Source organism: Agelaius tricolor, unplaced genomic scaffold (genome assembly GCF_023055355.1).
Source record: "Agelaius tricolor isolate 1412-34295 unplaced genomic scaffold, bAgeTri1.0.p SCAF_35, whole genome shotgun sequence".
Lineage (NCBI taxonomy): Eukaryota > Metazoa > Chordata > Aves > Passeriformes > Icteridae > Agelaius > Agelaius tricolor.
In genome coordinates, this window is record NW_027269295.1 from 3,152,572 (window position 1) to 3,173,511 (window position 20,940).

The window sequence follows — 20,940 nt, forward strand, 5'->3', positions numbered from 1 at the left end:
TGAAACAAAACATAAAATGTGCCGTTCTGTACGAACACTTTTGCAGAGCTGTTCGTGCCGTTAACCACGGGCAGAGCTATTTACAGCGCTGTGGAACACATGCAAACCCCTATGTTCAAAGTGCAATTGCTACGATGGAAAGAATTTCCCCGGAATTCCCCCGCTTCCTCGGTTCGGGAGTTCGGGGCGGTTTGTTAAGGCCAGGAGCTGTCCCGGGCAGGGACAGCAGCAGCGGAGGGCACGGGCACGGCCACACGCCGGCGACACCGCGCTCGGGGCTGCCCCGGGAGCTGTCACGGGGAGGACGCGGAGCTCGGTGACCTTGGGGCCGGCAGCCAGCGCGGCTCTCCCCGCCGGGGCTCCGGCCGAGGCCGTCCCCGCGGGCAGCATCCCCCCCGTGGCCGCAGCGTGTGCCCCGCACCGAGGGGCGGCAGGACCCGGACCCGGCGGGGCGCTCACCTTTTTGCTGCAGTTCTCGCACTTCATCTGCGGCGCGGCCCTGGCGCGGCTGCCGCGCGGTGCTGCCGCCGGGGCTGCGGGACAGGAGAGAGCGGGGCGGGAGGTGAGACCCGCACGAGCAGCGCCAGCGCGGCCCCCGATGCGCTCCCTGCCGTCCCCGCCGCCCTTTGTTGCCGCGCCCGCCCCGCCGGGCGGTCCCGGGGCGGCCCCGCCGCGCTCACGTGTCCCGCAATTCCCCCGGCCGGAATTACCCCGCAAACGCCGCCGGCCCCCGGCGCTGCGGGCGGCTCCGAGCGGCCTCGGAGGAGACGCGGGGCGGGCGGCGCTGGCCGAGCCCCGCGGGGAAGGGGGAAGGTGCCCCCGCAGCACGGCCCGGGCCCCGCACGAAGAGCGGAGCCCCCGCCGCTGCACCCTCGGCTCTTCAGAGCCCCCCGCACCGAGGTAACGGGAGAACGGGCGGGCACGAGCCGCAGCTCATCAGCTCCACCGGGATACAAATCCCCGACAAGCGCGATCCCCCCGAGAGCCCCAGCGCAGCCTGTCCGGGGGCAGCGCCGATGCCGTACCTGCCGCCGGGGCTGTGCCTGTGGCCGCAGAGCGGGCGGGGCGGCACCGCCTCCTCCGCCGCCTCCCCCGGCCGCGCCCGCCGGGCTCATTGCGGACCTGCGCCGCCGCACGTACGCGGAGGGCGCCCCCATCCCGGTCCCCGTCCCCATCCCGACCGGGACCCCCAGGCCGCACTGAGCCCCCAGGCCTGCCCTCCGCGCCCGGCTCTGTGCCCGAGGCTTCGCCGCTTCTCTGGAGCGTCCCTGCGTATTTTTTCCAACGCGCTCCTCTGTTATAGCGTACAAAGGGTTTTTTCCCCCTCGATTTTTGTTTTTTCCTGATGGCTTTAAAGTGAAATGACACTCTGCGAGTTACTAAATACAGCATGATCACCATTTTATTTAACCGATATGCTGCGATTTCCCATCCCTGTAACAAAACACAAGTAGCAGCAATGGTGTTCCCAGGCAGGAATCGCAAATCCTCATGAACAGGATTAGTGAACAGACGTCAGCCTTCCACAGTCCCAAAGGCCCTGGAGTATTAATCAAGATTTCTTAGGATTTCTTGTCTTTCTGAACCCCAGGTTGTAGGATTTAGAAAGAAAGGTTCAATCAACATTTTGCTCCTTTCTTAACCCCCAGCCATATGAACACACACGTACAAGCAAACGCCTACACAGAGAAGTTTTTCAAGTGTAAAATGACGTTTTATAAACTAAACCACAGAACTTCCGAAAAACATGCAATTTCCTGCCCTAACTGCAACTTTTCTATCGCACTGGGTAAATCCCCTCCTGTTACACTGACATCTTATGCTTTAAGCCACAGATGGGTTTTGAGCACAAGGGCTGGAAACAGGCACTGTCAGAGAGGTTTGTTACCCAAAACCACAGCTTTAAACACTTGTTCCATGTTAAGGACACTAAAGATAACCCCAGAGAAGAATGTAGTGCTTTTTTAAAAATATTTTTTAATTTGCAGACTATAGGTGAGTTATCACTGAGGTCAGAGAAATGAAGAATTCCTTAGTTTAACCATGATGAAAGCAAACAGAAACGTTTTCATACTTACCACTTAAAGAAAAGTAAGCTGATGCTGCTTTACATATACCCTGGAAAAATATCACTAATCCTGGCTCGAGGTAAAAATTGTAATAGCTTTGGTAATAATTTTCTGTGCCTCTGCTCTCTTCATTGAAAATGCTCTCACATTTTATATTAGCATATTAGCCCAAGCTTTTTAAAAACACCACAACCTCTCCTGAGCAATTCCTATGTGATCTAAGAATTCACATCTCCTACAGACTTGCTGGAATGCAGCATTAGCTGACATTTTTTTTGTTCCTGTGGATGAGTATTTTCATACAAGAAAAGCACCTTATTCCACCAGGATACAACAGCTATAGCTGCATTGACCTATAAGGTGATAGGATAGATGGGAAGTTCTAAATTAGAAATGTGTTGAGATTTGCACTTAAAGGCACAGCTAAAATCTTCCTGTTTCACACTCTGATTATACTTACATTTATTATCCAAAACTGATACAGTGATTCTTCAAAAGACATGTCAGTTTTGGATATTTCTGTAACTGCACAGATCATATTTACAATATTTTTATTTCACAAAATCACAGAGTAGTTTGGGTTGGAATGGACCTTTGAAGGTCATCTAGGGGGGTGCAAATCCCCCTTGCACTAAACCTGGCTGCCCCAAGCCCTGTCCAGCCTGGCCTTGAATGTTTCCAGGGATGGGATCTCTGGTGAACTAGTAATCTGTTAAGGATTGCATCAAACACATTCTTCTGCACATCATCAAAGGGCAGAAGACTGAATTTCCCCCCATATTTCTTGTATTCACAATGAAAAACAGAGAACTGCATAGAAATGGAAGCATTTTGCAAGAATATTGAGGACATCTTAGGTACATACATTAAGCATCCCTATTTCATCCTTCATCTTAGGAATGCTTGGATTGAATTTATTTCAATTTAAAAATTCAAACCAAAAAAGCTAAAACTTATACAAACTGAAGGGTGTGCAAGGAATCTCTGTTTCAGTGCACAGTCTGAGGTTATATTTGTGAAATCATAGAATAATTAGATGTCTCATTTATTTTATTGCCAGGAGCACTCTCTGCTTTCCATTAACTATGGATTTCCCACAGAACAGTGGATCTTTGATCTTTGATCAACCCTCCCAGTATGCCTGACAACCTGAGACAAGAAAGCACCATCCTGCTTTAATCTGGGCATGGTGACACACAATCTGGGGAGGTGACACTTGCCACCTTTGCAGGGCTGCTTCCCAAAAGCCTCACTCTCTAGGCAGCACTTAAAGGCATCCCTTCCTTTATGGCCACTGGGGATGTATTTGGCCTCCAGGTTACATTTATCCCTGCACCTGAAGCATTTACACCCTGGATGAAATGGAGAAAGAAGAATTTCCCTGTGAAAACAGCGTGCTGCAAACCAACTGCAAAGTGTTCCAGGCTTTGCATGGGTCCTGCAGGGCAGTGCCAGCTGTAAATGCTCCCCAGCTGTCAGCACTGGGCAGTACCAGCTGGTGAACTGCTGAAATCTGTGCTCTGCAGGCTGCACACACACACACACACACAGACACACACAGCTCCCACCGAGCTCAGGCCAGCACCCACAGCTCCTCCTGTGGGATGAGCTCATTTCCACTCCCAGCCAAAGCATTTGGTGGCTGCTTCCAAGCAAGCACTCTGGGAATTTATCCTGGCATGCCAGTCAGATCACATGCTTATTGCATGGCTGAATTCCTAAGACCTTAAGGCAGAAAAAAAATATAAGGAGTTAGAAAAGAATATTTAGGGAAATGGTCTGAAATAGGAAAAAGCACCAGAATTCCAGACATATCAAATATTATTTTGACATGTCAAAATAAAGGCCAGTTCTGTTCTATTTGCATGTTCTTGGGTTTAGGTCAATGACTTAAAAGTTACAAGTGTGTTTACTACACAAATAGAAAATAAACGCTTCCACAGAATCTATTTTTACATTGTTGAGGAAGAAGTCTACAAATAGTCAATCACATATTCCTGAATTGTTTATTTTGGAGAATAGTTTTTCTTTTTGCAGGAGTGGTTTGGAATTTACGCTGTCCTTTAGGTCCAGGATCAGGCTTTCAAAATGTTCCTTTTTCTATTGGTAGGCATAACAGCACTCACCTACTTCCAAGAGCTGGTGTAAAATCCCCAGATTTTAGAAAAAATGCTGTAAGAATCATTAATGCATAGCAGAAGCTCATAAGGATCCTTGCCATATTTATTTTGATTGTGTTTGTATGTGATATTTCCCATGGCTGAAAAAAATTTTCTCTGTAACTTCATAATTAAATTAAGTCATATCAGGTTATCCTAGTGAGACCTTTGAAGAACTGCAGGAGTAGAGATTTGCTGATATTTTTGCAGTTAGTAACACAATAATAAATCATTTGCTTTGTGGTTTATGCTGAGTGGAGATGAATTTCTTGCTTATATTTCACTCTGCTCTAGACACAAGAAACCTTTTGTCTTTTATCAATCAAAACAGCTTAACATTTGGTTTCCAGAGAAACCAGTAGCTCATAAAAACTGATTGACAGCTAATTAGACAGAAATTTCTTCCCAAAAGACTCAGTCAGCTGCTTGTTTGGGTTGAGCACACGTGATACTTATTACTTCCTATTTCTCATCCAAATCCAGCAGCTGGTACCTTGTGATTCACAAGCAGGCCAATTCATTCTTGCAGTTCCTCACTGCCTTTCCCATTAACACTCTTACACAGAAACTGCACATCAGCTGGTGTTTTTCAGTACTTACACTTAAATGTCTGTACTGTGGACTCTGGGGTGTTTTAGGGATTTTATCCCTATCTTCACTCTGGAATGTTATGAAAGTCACTGGTCAAAATCTCAATTTGCCAGAATAGTGTTGAGAACAGCTAAATAAACTTCTATCGTGTCCTGGCCCTGAGCAAACACTCCAGAAGATATTCATGTTTGGAAAAAAATCAAAATTTGAGGATTTCATTCAGGAAGGACATCCCTGTGCAACTGACAGAGGACCAAATATAATTTGTAGATGAAGTTACACACTGACTTAGAATAATTTAAGAAGTTAAGCTAAACTACAGATATCTGCACTTCCCCCATCCTGCCTGACATAAGCAGTTGCTCTAATGGATTGAACAGGAACAGCTTTCCCATGTGAATGATGTTTGACTGAAATATGAAAGATTTTCCAAATGCAGCCTATTTGTCCACAACAGGAAAATTACTCTTTATTTCAAGTGAATTAGAAACTTTCCTCCCCAAATAACAGATTTTCAAACCCAAGCCTTCAGCTGATGTACAATTCAGAAAACTCATGACATCAATGTTAGTCCTGTAAGATTATCACTGATATTTCTGCTTTGCAAATATAAGTGATGTCCAGGTGTTAGAAAAAACAAGTTATTTGTTGGTGAAATTGCCTTAGTAAAGTCTAGGGCTTGATAATGCTTTAATGACCTCAGACCTAGCAGAGGTTAACAAGGTCTGAGAAAAATGGATGCCCACTGGCAGTGGACACAAAGAATTCAGAATTTAGGGGCCATCTGGCAAGAACTCCCAATATAAGGAAGAAACAAATGAAGCCAACTCAGCAGCTAAGCTGAAATCAGCTCCAGCTGGGTAAAAGGGAATTCTGGCAGGTGGAATCTGCAACCAGACACAAGAAACCCACCTACAAGAAGGAAAGCCTGAGCATGCAGACGTATTAGCATGAGAAGTGGATCATTAATCAATAGAAGACAGAATGCTAATTATTAGGAGAACGATGTAACTTGTAGCCAGTGAACGCTAATGTCTTTGCTAAGATGTATATAGTTAAAAGCTTTGGTGTGCTTGATGTGTGGAAACGTCCACCTTGCATCCTGTGCAGAATGAACAACATCTCCTTCCTAAACAAAACTCTCTGTGTTTATAGGGCTCCTAAAATCGGCAAAACCTCCCTGCAGCCTTTCCAAACCCACCTGGACGCGTTCGAGGTGTCAGCAGGGGTTGGACCGAGCGATCTCCAGAGGCTCCTTCCAACCCCAGCCGTGCTGTCATTGTGCCAGAGCTGGGGCACAGCACCAGCTCTTTGTGTCACTGCTGCCCCAAGTGCTGCCATCGAGAACCCAGAGGTTTCCTGGCCTCTGCAGGAGCTGCCCGAGCCTGGGGAGAGCCCCCAGGGCTCCCCTGCCCTCCCCGACCCCCTCATGCAAGGGGCCATGTCCGCCTCACCCATCGCGGTCCAACTGTGTCCACTGGGGCTCTCGCACAAACCCAGCCTCACCCTACAGCAGCTCATGCGAGGTTTCTGCTCTTTCCAAGCACCGCTAAAGTAAAACAACCAAGGAAACATCGACGCTCTTACTTCAGCGGCATCCGCGGGCCCCGGCGCCATGCTGAGTACTGGCAGCGCGCCGCCATCTTGGCGCGGCGCTGCCCTCACGGGAGGGGAACGGAGATTCATGGCCCGTCCTCTGCCCTCACCCAAAATGGCCGCGGGCGCCTCCGTCCATCCCTGAGGCGGGACCAGCGCTGAGGGCGCGGGAGGCGGAGGCGGCCGCGGATCCCTTCAGAAGGCGGCTGGAGGCCGGGCAGGTACCGCGGGCATGGGGCTGGGTGAGGGTGAAGGTGAGGGGCGGCCTCGGGCTCCCCACACGCGGGGGGACAAAAGCCGCGGGTTGGGTGGGTCAGGGCTGGGGAGGGTCTTCCCCTCCCTGAGGGGGAAACCACGCTGGGCTGGGAGCAGGTGCAGGTTTGGGAGGTAAAAAAAATCAGCTCTGTAAAGAAAATTCACCTGATGTGTGGTTCTGACTTGATGGTTCGATTTCAAGGGGTGAAAATTTCAGTTCTTCCATTGGGTTTTGCTGGCTCGCTCTCAACCGAGAGCTTGGAGGAAGCATGAGAATGTTATTTTGATGCTGGAGATCAGTTCATTGTCAAACCAGACAAATTCAAGCAAAATTGAGGTTTGGAATTTGAAATGAAAGAGCAGCACCTCTCTCTTTCTCTGTATTCTAAATACCTCTTTCTCTGTGTTCTACTAAAACTTTAGTATTTGCTTTAGGGCGCGTTTATGATTTATTTATTAAATGTAACTTTAGAAGCTGCTTTGGTGCTTTTTATTCCAAGGTCCGTCTCTTGCAAGCAACAGCCTGTGAGAGACAATGCACTGATGTTGAGTGTCCAACATTAAACCAAAACTGGCATTTGCCTGCTTGAACTTCCCTAAATTATTATGGGGAGGAGATACCAAAGGTTGCATTAATGGACTTGACTGATAAGTGTGAGAATTATGTTCTAAGTAGGGTGTAGCATTTGTTAAATACACTGAGATTTCTGCAGTGATCTCGACGTGTTTTTAACTTGGATTTGATAGCAGGCAGGAGAAAGCGTTGTACATGCAGAAGTATTTTCCGGTATATTGAGAACAACTCACAGGAGTCATTTGAAAATTAAAATTTGATGCTTGACATCCGGAGGAGATGGAGTGTGTCTTACGCATAAGTGCTTCTGGCTCTTTCGGTTTCAGATGCTCTCAGATGTGTTGCTAAGAGATTAAAATCAAAGTCGTGGGTGCTTTTTGTTTAACTGAAAAGACCTGGCTAAGTCTGCTCCCCTGGAGCTTTGTATCCAAACTAGCAGAATTGCAGGAGCACCTTCTTGTATCCAAGAACAGCTGGATAACTAAAGGACTGAAAGTCACATATTTGCCTTTTGTGAGAACTTGGATGTGCTCAGACCTGCTCTCTCTGTGTTATCCAAACCTGATGAATGTTGGCATTTTCTTGAAACCTGTTATGATGGGCAGCTAACAGCAGCTTAATGCCAACCTCCTTGAACTGGTTCTGTGGGACAGGATGCCCAGGGAAGTGGTGGAGCCACCATCCCTGGAAGTGTTCAAAAATCATGTAGGTGAGGTGCTTAAGGACATGGTTTAGTGGTGGACTGGGCAGTGCTGGGTTAGTTGTTGGGCTTCATGATCTTAAAGGTCTTTCTCACCCTAGGTAACTCTGATTCTGTGCTGTAAAACAGTAAAAATGTACTGAAAATGCTGCATGGGATTACCCAGCTCTTCCTGGTTTTAATTAGTGCCTGGCCTTTTAGTCTCTGCTGTTTCTGCCTGGGATGAAGGCATGGTCTTGTTGAGGACAGACAAGCATACTTGTTGTTGGAGGCTCCTGCTTGTGTTCCTGAGGTGGCTTGGAAGAAGGGAATGCTGTCTGTGGCATTATGGGATGGTGGCAGTGCCTGGCTGCAGCCCTTCCTGGGCTGCAAAGGCTGCACTGTCCTGCCCCAGCTCCCAGACCACCCCTTCCCACAACCCTCTGAGCTCACAGGAAAAATGCTCCCAAAGAGATTTCCATTCCCCTGGCTGTTTTATCTGTTTGAAGGGTTGCATGAATCAGCAACAACATTGTTCCAGCTTCTTGTTTTTCACATTTTTCTTCTTGAATCTGATTATAATAGAAAGACACTTTTACCCCTAAAACGAGAACTTTCTTCCAAGAGTTCACATTCCTGTTGTTGTTATGCAACTCTCGACATGACAGTTTTACTTTGTGGTTATTTTCAGTGTACATATTGCTCTTCCTGTCAAAAAAGACTGTGTTCTTACCCTGGAGTATCTTTTATAGTCTAGATTAAGACTTGGTAAATCCTGGAAGGGGAACTGCTGAAATTGTCAATGATTAAATTTTTTTTTCTTTCTTTCTTTTTTTTTTTTTATTTTTGGTTTTGTTTGGTGGTTTTTTTTTTTTTGTACAGTGAGGTTTCATGAGTCAAACTGAGCTGTTGGGAGTTTCTGTTGAAGATGTACATGTTGGTTGAAAAACGCACAAATTCCCATCTTCACCTAAAGAGGTCACCTGGCATCCGCTCCTGGTCTCTCTGTGTTGGTAAGAGCCCAGCATTCATTCCAGGGCTTGCTTTGAGGGAAGAGGGTCACAATAAACTCCTGAAAGAGCCCCTAGTGAAATCCCTGCCTTCCAGGCATTTTCCTCTCCAGAAGAGGAGAGGTTGTGCTTTGAACTCTTCCTTTCTCTTCGCCACTGAATGAGTGTGAAGCCTCAGCATGGCAGTTTCACTGTGAGACTTTCAGTCTCATCTGGAGAACCTCAGGAGCTCATGGATGGAATTTTAAAGGAGTCCTGAAAGATCAAGAACAGAAGGTTTATTATGTGTGGAGCTTCTGAAGGGGATTTTAGCTCAAGGAACATCTCAGTTTGCAGGAGTGGAAAACTGCAGTGGGACCCTGCTGGGTTGGGTTGTGTGTATGTGGTTGGTGCTGAGCTCCTGAGGACTCTGTATGAAATGGGAAGTCATACAGGATATTCTGAAAGGCATCTTTATAAACACCACTGAATATGCAGGAAAAATAAACTTGTTAGGATTGTACTGAGAGAGCTGCTGGGGAAAATCTGGTGTATCCTGCTTTCCAGCTGGGCAGATCCCAGTGTGTGCTGGGAAAATCTGGTGTATCCTGCTTTCCAGCTGAGCAGATCCCAGTGTGTGCTGGGAAAATCTGGTGTATCCTGCTTTCCAGCTGAGCAGATGCCAGTGTGTGCTGGGAAAATCTGGTGTATCCTGCTTTCCAGCTGGGCAGATGCCAGTGTGTGCTGGGAAAATCTGGTGTATCCTGCTTTCCAGCTGGGCAGATCCCAGTGTGTGCTGGGAAAATCTGGTGTATCCTGCTTTCCAGCTGGGCAGATCCCAGTGTGTGCTGGGAAAATCTGGTGTATCCTGCTTTCCAGCTGGGCAGATCCCAGTGTGTGCTGGGAAAATCTGGTGTATCCTGCTTTCCAGCTGAGCAGATGCCAGTGTGTAACACCACGTTGGCATTGCTTTCAGGGATGTGCCTGAGAAGATCTTTGCAGTTGCAGCAGCCTCTGGGCCATGGGGCACTCTTCAGCTGCTTCCTCCTCTCTGAGAGAAAGGAGCTGGCACTTTCTGACACAGCTTTACTGCAAAAGTTGTCTTTTGGCTCCATAGAGCACTTAAAGGGGAAAATAACCATTGCAAGGTTTGTGTGAGCACTCCAAGTTGTGCTGTGCTGAGGGGAAGTATGGTGTCATGGCTAAATTGAGTCTCTGAGGTTCTGTTCCCAATTGTGTCACAAAATTTTTATTTCTGACCCCAGCCACTGTGCTTTTAATGCCTTTGCAGAATGGAAGTTTTTTTAATACTGAGAGAAAAAAATAACTTGACTTTCATATAGTGATCTATGTTGCAGTCACATTTTTCCTGTTTTTGAAAAGTGATGTTTTTCTTCAGGGAATTTTATGTGATTTTTGAGCTGCTTATTTGTCTTAATTCTCTCTTCTTTCCTCCTAGGAATAGCCTCCATAGGTTTGGCTGCTGCTTATTATAGTGCAGGTAATGCTCTATCACTTTTTTGGGAGAGTTATTTCTTTCCTGGTAATCTGTTTCTCATGCTGATGAGTCATCTGCAGCTTCTGTCTGGCCCTTCAAAGGCAGTGGAGGTTCCTCTCCCCCTGTGTGGTGTGAATATTAAAACCAAGAATAACTGTTGCCTCTGTGGCTTACTGTGCTGTGGTGCTCTATTACTCAGCCTCCTTTTCCATTTGCAAGGATTTTTACTAATGATATTGGTACTCTGTGGCATTTTGTACTTTCAGTGTTTTCTAAATGTGATTAGCTGCTCCCCCCAGCTCTCCTGGGAGGCCATGGAATGATGATTTGACACCCTAATGAAATGATTACTTTGCCTGTGACGGAAGTTCTCTGTTTCTCTGGAAACTCTCAGATCATCACTGGCAGAGATGATGAGATTACTCATGCCAGCACCTTCAGGGATGAGACAGCTCCTGCTGCTGCTTCTCCCCCTGCAGTGCAGCAGCCTGCACCAAATGCCAGCTGTCCTTCCATCCATGGGCTTGGTCCTGGAAGTGCCCTGTGCTGCATCCTGTTAACATCAAGTGTTAAAGCTTAATAGTGTGTAGGAATGTGCCACCAATAGAGCCCACGTATTTTTATTTAAAAATTTAAAGAGAAAAATGCAGTGAAAGCTGCTTGAGCCACCAGCCAAATCAGCCTTGTTTTTCTTAAGACATTGCAACAAAGTTTTCTGAAATCTCAGCACAGTTCTGTTGTGCCTTCAGTTAAAAGCCTGAGCGAGCAAATTATTCAGGCTGTGACATGTAAACATTTCCAGGACATGAAATGCAAATGTTTGTTTGTCAAGAGGACCAACTGCTTCCTTTTATGCAGAAGCATGTTTGCTTTATTGAATTTTCATTGTTTTTATCCTTGTCCTCTGCAGCACAAATATTTGGTGTTTGACAGCAGGTTGGCAGTTTTGTGAATGCCTTTTGAGATGCCTTTGTACAGAAGAGAAAGATGTGATGTTACAACCTTGCCAATAATAAATATGCTTATAATTCTGCATGGTTTGAAGCCCAGTGTGAATGAAATCTCTGAAAAGTGTGAAGACTTTCTGTATTTTCATTCTGGGAAAGAGCTGTAAAATATCTTGTAGTACAACTAAAGGCAGAAATGTTCCATCAGAGAAACCTTTCCTCCTTTTGTTGCTTTTAAAGGGAGCATGTTGCTTTCAGGCTTGTTTCAATACCAGAGAAGGGGGGAAAAAAGCTAAATTTGTGCATTTTTTACATTGTCCAGACAGCTTGGCATGGAAGCTCTTCTACATGGCTGGGTGTTTCTTTGTGGCAGCCCAGAATCTGGAGCAGTGGGAGGTAAGATGCTGAGCTCAGGAAATGAGGGGCTCTGAGTAGGAAGCAGTTGGCAGATGCTGATTCCAGCACTTGTTCAGTCCAAATAGACAAGTTATGCTTTTGGTTTTGAGGAAACTCTCTGGGTTGCTATGCTGGGAATAGAATTAGGGCAATAATTCTTTGATGATACAAGCATTAAAATGTGAAGCTAAACATATGGGTATTTTAAGGGGAGACTTGGCCTAAAATGTTCTCTCTTATACAAAAGAGGGAGGATGACCAGGACATTCAGCTGCACAAATGATTTTGAGTTTAGCCTTCAAGCTAATGACAGAGAAACCACTAAATAAGGGAGCTCTGAGCTTCCAGGCTGCTCAGCCTTTTTCCTCTGCTTTAGAATTGTGTGGATGTTGATCTGAGAGCAGTAAGCCACCTTGTCATCCTGCTGATCTGAGCTGTGTTAGGATGGGCAACTCACCTAAAGAGAGAGAGATCCTCTTTTCATTGATTAATATGACATTTTATTAATATCTCATTAATAGCATTGATATTCATTTTCATTGGGATATCTGAGGTCTGTGTAAGCCTGGCCCATGGAGCACAGCACTGGGATATCAAATTCACTAGAAGTGAAAATTATAGGAGTTACAAGTTAGTGTTCAAATTTAATTCCAGCTTTTATTACATGGGGAATGTGGCAAAAGGGACCATGAACCCATTTGAACTCCCTTCTAGGAGCCACACCAGAGATATGGTAAAGCTTCTGTTAAAACCAAGAGCAAGATTGTGATTTTCATGGTCTAGTAATAGAGGAATGCATCTCTGTCTCTCTCTGTGTATTTTTCTGTTACCAAGATTATTTTCCAATAGAACTATTTTTATTTTACTTTGAAGCATAGCCAGTGATGATGTTTTCAAGAAAATCTTAATTCTTATTTTTCAATTTTACAGGAAGCTGTATTTGATAAAAACAAGGGAACAATCTGCCTAAAAACATTCAACCTCTACAAAAAAATACTGACCTTGTCAAAAGGAGGCAATGAACAAGGTGAGAGAGCAGCATCTGTGGTAGGAAATGTGGTGAGCAGCAGAAGAGATGGATGTGTGCCCATGTAACAGCTTCTCTGGAGTTCTGTACTCAAATTAAGTCACATCTGCTTCCAGATCTGCTTTGTTCCCAAGCAGCAGATGTAACAATCTGCCTCTCTGGGCCCCAATGCTTTTTCTCTGTGTGCTGAATGCATCTTGTTAATTATTTTAATCCAACATAAGGAGGCCTACACATTGCTTTCCCTAATAACCTTAGCCATTCCTTTGGGATGTTAATGTGTTTACCTTGCTCTTGGCTAGCCTGCTTGGCAGCTGGGACTGGTGGAAAAACTTCAATTTTGGATCCAGAAGTTGAGATTCCTGTAATCTCATCTGCTTTGGGGAGCAGGCAAAGGTTGGATAGCATATGCAAGCAGGCATGTTACATCCTGCAGTTACAGAATATGCATTTAAAGCAGCCTGTGCAGGATGCTCAGTTTAATGCAGGATCTGATGGTCTTGGGCTTCCTCTTGGACTAACAGAAGTTGCAGTTTGGTCAGTGAGTTGGTGGCTCTGTTGCAAACTGGGATCTTTTATTCTGTTGCAAAAGTAGGATCTTCTTCCCTGGCAGAGTTTTTGTTCCACTTTCTGATGTAAATAGAACCAGCTCTCAATAAGCTCAGAAGAGTGGCCAGATTTGGGATGACCTTAAGCTGAGTTGGTTTTTAAAGAGTTCATTTTGGAGATGGAAGATAAAAGATGTGGAGAGAAGGATGTTTAATGTTTCTGAGGTTTCCTTTAGGATCCATGTTTACAATGGAGAGCTGAGGCTTATCCTTTATGACAATATCTGGTTTAGGTAGGGTTCATGTGAGGATACAGAGATCAGCAGGGGCTTTGAGCAGTTAAATATTTCAGTATTTCTTCCATCTCAGTAAACTGAACACCTGTTTGCCTACTCCATACAGAAGAATAGTTAAAACTGCCATTAAAGCAGGTGGGAAACATAAGTAGTACTGGGTTGCTCCCTGGTGCCTGGCTGGCTCTATCTTTATCCTTAGGGCCTGTCCCAACTCCAGTGTGCTGCACTCACACCCTGTGCATGTTTCTTTTGCCTGAGCAGCTCAGCAGCTCTTTTGATACCTCAAGTTTTAGCTTTTATATTTTTCAGGTTCTGGGCTGCTTTAGTGTGTAATTCTGAGCTTCATATTAGGGGATGGTGAGCTCTGTGCACAGAGTAGGGAGATACAGCCTTGCTGTGCTGCAAGGGCCCTGAGGAAGGAGGAATGATGAGGAAGACTCCATGGATATGAGAAGGCTAATTAATTATTTTATTATACTTTATTACTCTATACATCTAAAACTGAATCTGCCAAGCACTCAAATCTGCACACAACTGCACAGAATCTCGTGACTGTCACTCAGCAGTCCTGACACACACACAGGCTTGGCCAAGGAAACAAAACACCAGCACTTTGGGTAAACAGTCTCCTTATTGCATTCTACTTTTGCACAAACACAGGCACAGCAAATGATAAGAATTGTTTTTCCTTCCTCTGAGGTTCAGAGAATGTGGAAATCCAGAAATGTTCTTGGGAAGAATTGTGCCTTGCTTTTCTCATTAAAGAGAAATGTGGCTACAGGGAGATAAAACAATTCCTTCTCTAGCTGGGGACCAAGGACAAATGATCCAAATCTCAGGCCCTAGAGCATAAAAAATGTGGACTGAAGAGAGAAAAACAAGAAGGATGGGACTGCCTGGGCCCCTCAGTGTCCTGTCCCAGCCCAGCCCAGCCCCTGCAGTGCCCAGAGCAGCTGGGCAGGAGCAGCCTGAGCACAGAGAGCCCCAGTGCTCCTGCTGTGGCAGGGGCTGGTGGCCAGCAGCAGGTGATACCTCAGGTTTAGGCTTTTCTATTTTTCACATTCTGTGCTGCTTTAGTGTGTGGGTCTGAGCTTCACATCAGGGGATGGTGAGCTCTGTGCACAGAGCAGGGAGACAAAACAATTCCTGCTCCAGCTGGGCACCAAGGACAAATGATCCAAATCTCAGCCCAAGAGCACAAACCCCGTGGGCTGGAGAGAGAAAAACAAGGATGGGACTGGATGGGCTAAAGCTGGAATGGGACAATGAACTGCAAGATGCAAATGGAGCAGAACTGATCCAAGGGAGAGACCCCGTGCCCGGCCGTGCATTTTGGGGCCATTTTGGTTCATCTTGGGTGCAGCCCTGGCTGGGCTCTTGTGCTGCCCAAGGTGGATCCATTGAGGAGATCCTTTTAATAAACCCCTGCTTTATTCTTTAGCTCTGCATAGTCTCTGCTCTAGCTCAGCCTGCACAAGGCACCATTTTGCTGCTGCAGGAGTGCCCTGGCTGTGAGGGATCACAGAGCAGGGTCCTGTCACCCTGCCAGCAGTGCTGAGGCTGTGCAGCGCTGCTGAAGCTCCTGTTGTGCCCTCCCTGCAGTGGTGGCTGCGCTGAGCGAGATCCGGGATGTGAACGTGGAGGAGGAGGCCGTGCGCTATTTCGGGAAGGGGTACCTGGTGCTGCTGCGCTTCGTCACCGGCTTCTCACACCCGCTCACCCAGAGCGCCGTGCTGGGCTGCAGAAGGTGCAGGGGGGACTTGGGGAAATTGGAGTGTGGAAGGTGGGGAATGCCAATCAGGTGGGGCAGTAATTGCCAGCTGTTGTTGACGCCTCAAGTTTTAGTTTTTCTGTTTTCTCAGATTCTGTGCTGCGTTAGTGTGGGGGTCTGAGCTTCTTATTAGTGGGTGGTGAGCTCTGTGCACAGAGTAGGGAGACAAAACAATTCCCTCTCTAGCTGGGGACCAAGGATAACCAGCCCCAATTTCAGGCCCAAGAGCATAAACAACCGTGGACTGAAGGGAAAAGAAAACCAAGAAGGATGGGACTGGATGGGCTAAAGCTGGAATTGGACAATGAACTCCAATATGCAAATAGAGCAGAACTGGTCAAAGTGAGAGACCCCATGACTGGCCATCCATTTTGTGACCATTTTGGGTTTATCTTGGATGTAGCCCTGTCTGGGCTCTTGTGCTGCCCAAGGTGCATCCATTGAGGACCTTTAATAAATCCCTACTTTATTCTTTAACTCTATCCAGCCTCTGTTCTAGGTCAGCCTTCACAAGGCATCATTATAACTAAGCTCAGTTTTTAGACTTCTTGTGTTACTCAGTTTAACCTTTTAAACCCCATAATGTTTTCATTTGCATTTTGCTAACACCATCTGTCAGGATCATGTTTAAACATCTCAGATCCCTTTAGTGCTTCATGTCTGCTGGAGTTGCCTTCCTGAGCTCTATAGTGGCAGAGGGGACTAATTCTACTTTGCAAACATTTTGGTGTATTAGTTAGCAGAAAAATTATCTTAAGTATTGATTATAAGGAACCTTGCAGCATTGATAATAAGGAACCTTGCAGCAGGGAGTGGGAAAGGACTGATGTGTTCTGATGTGGAGGGGATTGGTGTGGCATGCTGTCAGCCATACCCTCCATGCCCATATGACTTTCCCCCAAGGCAGTTTTCTCAGGAATTAGCATGCCTGCTCTTGTCTTGTCAGCACTACAGTTCCACTGACTCTTCCATTGTTTCTTCTTTTCCACAGTGATGTGGAAGCAGTTGCCAAACTCATCACGAGTTTCCTGGAACTGGACAGAGTAGAGACCCCACAGGATTTCTCCCAGAGCAGCGAAACAGAGGCAAGTGATGCAGATGAACCACAGGTTAAGTACTGATGGTCATTGTGAACTGAAGCAAGCAGAGGCATTCACACATCTGGAAAATATTCTGATTGTTCTTCAGAACAAGAAACCCCTCACAGCCTTGACCTGGGCATTTCTCAACGTGTGCATTTACAATGGGTGCAATCTCTCTTAGGGCCCATTGCTTCAAGACCCTGCATGTGGACACTGCTGGCTTTTGAACTTTTGTCACCTCATCAAACTTGTCTAGGAATAGTTATTTATTAATGAATTGGTTTGAAATAATTGCTTTTCCATTAATGAGGATACAGATGTGAACTTCTGCTTACTGCAAACATTTGCTGCAGGTACAGTATATGCAATGTAGAAGAGTTGAATTTGTAACTCATAACACAATGCTTTGAGGTTTCCCCTTTAATATATGCAATTAGGAGATGCAGAGTAGTGGCACTTTTATGTTCTCTACTACTGACTTGCCACTGGATATCTGTGGAAATTGAAGTCTGAGTGCCTCTCTTGGAATTTTAAACATCAGGTTGATCAACTTGTAAAGGTGTCTTAACTTATCTCAGACCCACCAAGGAGCCATAAATAGCAAAGGAAAAAGGATCATGATGAAACTTCTTTGGGATGCTCTACCTTAATGCTGTTCTGCTTAACTTCTGGGCAGGACAGAGCAATCTTCTTCTAGACCTCAATGTTTACTATTTAAACTGTGTTTAAATAAGGAAAGGAAGCAGGGACATGTGTAACTTTAGGTAGGGAAAAGACTGATGTCAAACAAGGTGGTAGCTTAGAGTTGTTGAGTATTTCCTCACTTGAAATGATACCCAAGTGCTAAATAATAACTTTTTTTAAGGTAGGTAGCATAGACCAAATGTCTGACTTGTACTTGTGTTTTACTCCAGGTGTGTGGTGTCCTCTGTTCTGATCAGTGGTTTCACAAATAGTTAAAATATACATTTTTTTCAAGGTATTTCTGAAGTAAAAGCTACCTCTGTTAGTCAACATATTCTGTCTAGGGCTAGAACTCCATCATGCTTACATTAACATGTCAGTACAAGAAAAAACTGTAAAAAACTGCAAGTTCCTTCAGCATACTACAGCTGCTTGTACTGAACTTCACTAGGTTTTCTTAGGAATCTTATGGTCTTTAGACCTGGTTTAGAAAATATGTACACAGTTACACCTAGGAGGTGTGAACAGGTACGAGGTAACTGTGTTCTCTGCTCTAACAGTTGGCCAGCAGCAAATGTCTCCTGGCAGCAGTTCCTTGAGAACTTTTAAAAGAGCCTGTGTTCTTGTTCCCAGTCACTCTACCTCTACAGAGAGAAGGCTGTGAAAGGTTTTGGTGGAAGGCACATCCTGTTGTGTGTTCAGTTTGGTGTGATGCTCAGCACCTGCTCATCCAAGATTTCCCTTCCAGCTGTTCAGAGGCAGGCTGTGAGCAGGGGCTGGGGCTGTCAGGGGAAGGTGCTCACACTGCAGCAGGGCTGATGGCTGTTGGTGTAGCTGCCTGCAGCACAGAGCTGGGTCTGGTTCCTTTAAATAAGATAAAAAACTTGTAATCATGTCAGGTGTCAGTACAGAGCTCTGCCAGTACATGTTCCTGAAAGTCCCCTGAATTGTTGGGGTAATCATGGGGCTTTTGGTGCCTACCCCACACCACTGGAACTGGGAAGCTGCTGGATATGAACGTGGGAAAATCAGGTTGCAATTAGCTAAATTTGCCTTTATTCTCCAGCACAGCTGTAGGCTAAGCATAATCATCAAACCTGTTTAAAAAATATTGCAGGGTGTAACACTTAATGAAGAGTTCCTCATTTAAATCCACTGTAGTGTATACCCCAGGTGATGTTCATTTCAGAGAGAGGAGAATGACACTGGGGATTTGGAGAACTCTTCCCCCAGTGTAAAATGAGAATGGTGAATGCTCTAAGGACTTGCAGTAAGCAGTGCTGGCCTGGAGTGTGTCATGGTGCAGTGTAAGCACAGGGGCTCAGCCTGTGCTGGCTGCTGCTTTGTATCAAGGATATTCAGAGGGCATTGTGCTGTGCACTGCACTTCCTCTGGGCCCGTGGAGTGGACCATGGATAACCCAGACAAAACTGCTGCCTTTCATTTGTATTCCCAGGAGGGCTGACATTCCATGGAAGATGTAAAGCACACTGTAGATCTCCAGTTAAAAATCAGCTTTTGAGAGGTAAATCTGTTGGTCTGACCCTGCACTGCATCCTGTGTCCTGCTTCTGCTGAGCTGCAGTGCATCCAGCTTGCTGTGCATTCATGGTGTTAGTCAAGTCTACACTTACAGACTATGCAATATCTTAGACAAAGACTAAAACATGTAAGGAAATTGAGAATATAGGAAGGGGAATGACCTATAGTAAAGTACAATGGGACTTGAAATAGATCCTGTGGAGTAAGTTGTATGTTGGGTTGATGTCAGTGATCACCTCTTCAGAGGTGTTTTGCAGTATCCTCCTCACTCCTCATTATCCTGCTGTGTCAGGCAGGACAGGCTTGGCTGCTGCCATGCACTGTGTTTAGGAGGAATTTTGACTCCTCAGCCTTTCCCTTGGAGCAGCTGGTGCCATCCTCTCGTGCCATTTCCATTTTGCATTTGGCAGCTGTCACTGTACCAACAAGTCCAGTTTCAGTGGGGATCTGTGTTCTGCAGCCTGAGCTATGAGCATGGGCCCTGGGGATGTTCTCAGACCTGTGTTCTGCAGCCTGAGCTATGAGCATGGGCCCTGGGGATGTTCTCAGACCTGTGTTCTGCAGCCTGAGCTATGAGCATGGGCCCTGGGGATGTTCTCAGACCTGTGTTCTGCAGCCTGAGCTGGCAGGATGGGCCCTGGGGATGTTCTCAGACCTGTGTTCTGCAGCCTGAGCTGGCAGGATGGGCCCTGATCTGTGTTCTGCAGCCTGAGCTGGCAGGATGGGCCCTGATCTGTGTTCTGCAGCCTGAGCTGGCAGGATGGGCCCTGATCTGTGTTCTGCAGCCTGAGCTGGCAGGATGGGCCCTGATCTGTGTTCTGCAGCCTGAGCTGGCAGGATGGGCTCTGATCTGTGTTCTGCAGCCTGAGCTGGCAGGATGGGCCCTGGTCTGTGTTCTGCAGCCTGAGCTGGCAGGATGGGCCCTGGGGATGTTCTGGCAGGCTGGGGGTGCTCCTGTGGGCACCTGTCAGGCACTGCTGGCAGATCCACCCAGGAGCTTCTGTGGCACTGATCCATCTGAGCCTGGCAGTGGGACACTGCACCAGTGGTAGCACAGGCTGATGGGGTTTTCTCTTGTGTTTCTCTTGATCCACATGTGGAGCTTCTTGCCCTCTAGAACTGTAATTTCTAGCTGGAAGACACAGCCAGGTGAATGCAGTAACTGTGCACGTCCAGTTCCCCTGTGATTGCTGTTGCCATGGTTGGGTTGTGGCAGTGTCTGTGCCCTCCTCAGCCATGGGATCACCTCGAGGAGCTGAGGAAGGCAGGTGCAGCTCAGGGCAGGGTCCAGGTCCCTCTTGGACAAGTCCTCTGTCATCCTCCCTTTGTGCCACTTCCCACCATTCTGCTGAAGCCTTTCCTGGTTCTCCTCACTCCTCTTGGGCCAGCAAAGTCAAAGGCCCAGTAAACAGAACCTTACATGTGCCTCCTGTGAAGTGACTGGGACCCAAAGGAATGACCTGAAAGGCTCATTTTGGGTAGGAAATTCAGGACTCCTACAGGTGTACTCATTAACTTCTGCATCTCAGGCCATCTATAGAGACTTGTGCCTGGACAGCTGCAGTTTGCAGGACTTGTCCATGATTTAAAAAGCTGCACAGCAGAGCTTAGATCAGCTCCAACACCTAAACCAAGCCCTTTTGTCACATCCTTCACTGTAAGTGGCACTTGGCAGGTGCTCCAGGGCAGCACAGGGCAGCTCCTTGCATGGCTGGGCTGGGATGGGATTGGGGCTGTGGCTGCTGCACTGCTTTGTGTAACCTTGGTGTAACCTCATATTCCAAATACTTCACACTGAAATATTCCATACCTGGCATCAATTGTGCAAGTCTGAAAGAAAATCCAAATATTTATAGTTGAGATCTGATTTTTGAGCTGTATTTATGAAGTTACACAGATACCAAAACCTCAGCTGGCTCACATCATAAATAAAGAGTGCTAGTTCTGACAATGTCATAGATGGCTGGGAGGCAAAAATACTTCTGGAAAATGTTTAGAAATTGCCTTATTTTTACTTTCAAATTGCAAGTAGAATTTCAGCAAGGCCTTGTTGTGTTGTCTTTTTTTAAAAAAATGTTCATTGATAAAATCAACTTTGATAACTTGTTTTGCATCGCTGTAGTATTTTGTATATTGTTTTTAATTAAAATTATTAAAATATTAATGGCTGGCTAAATTCTTATTGGGAACAGATCTACTGAAGGAGTTCATGAGGGGGAGGACAGAATAGAAGAAGCC

At 46.3% G+C, this 20,940-nt stretch overlaps 2 protein-coding genes across 3 annotated transcripts in view; one reads left to right on the forward strand and one right to left on the reverse strand.

The window, feature by feature from the left end:
• The window catches only part of NARF (nuclear prelamin A recognition factor), a 24,002-nt gene extending 17,577 nt beyond the window's left edge, over nucleotides 1–6,425 (reverse strand). The window contains exons 1-2 of one of the 2 annotated variants that reach the window (XM_071452663.1): nucleotides 6,407–6,425; nucleotides 460–533 (exon numbers count right to left, since the gene is read on the reverse strand). In XM_071452663.1, coding sequence (XP_071308764.1) covers nucleotides 460–486 — 27 coding nt within the window. In that variant the 5' untranslated portion in view covers nucleotides 487–533; nucleotides 6,407–6,425. Of the gene's footprint in view, nucleotides 1–459; nucleotides 534–1,025; nucleotides 2,054–6,406 lie in introns of those variants that run through there. The other variant, XM_071452662.1, reaches the window with a different exon arrangement.
• A 20-nt stretch (nucleotides 6,426–6,445) lies between these two features.
• On the forward strand, nucleotides 6,446–20,866 carry CYBC1 (cytochrome b-245 chaperone 1). The gene is made up of 7 exons (XM_071452669.1): nucleotides 6,446–6,636; nucleotides 8,806–8,936; nucleotides 10,372–10,413; nucleotides 11,680–11,753; nucleotides 12,684–12,780; nucleotides 15,227–15,371; nucleotides 16,387–20,866. Exons 2-7 carry the CDS (start codon nucleotides 8,852–8,854, stop codon nucleotides 16,514–16,516), a joined length of 573 nt encoding a protein of 190 aa, XP_071308770.1. The 5' UTR covers nucleotides 6,446–6,636; nucleotides 8,806–8,851; the 3' UTR covers nucleotides 16,517–20,866.
• Nucleotides 20,867–20,940: the final 74 nt, after the last annotated feature.

Coding starts and splice junctions, on each gene's coding strand:
- CYBC1 (XM_071452669.1), top strand. CDS start 8,852: ATGTACATGTTGGTTGAAAAACGCACAAATTCCCATCTTCACCTAAAG. Junction 10,414..11,679: donor TGCTGCTTATTATAGTGCAG/GTAATGCTCTAT, acceptor TACATTGTCCAG/ACAGCTTGGCATGGAAGCTC. Junction 12,781..15,226: donor AAAAGGAGGCAATGAACAAG/GTGAGAGAGCAG, acceptor CCCTCCCTGCAG/TGGTGGCTGCGCTGAGCGAG.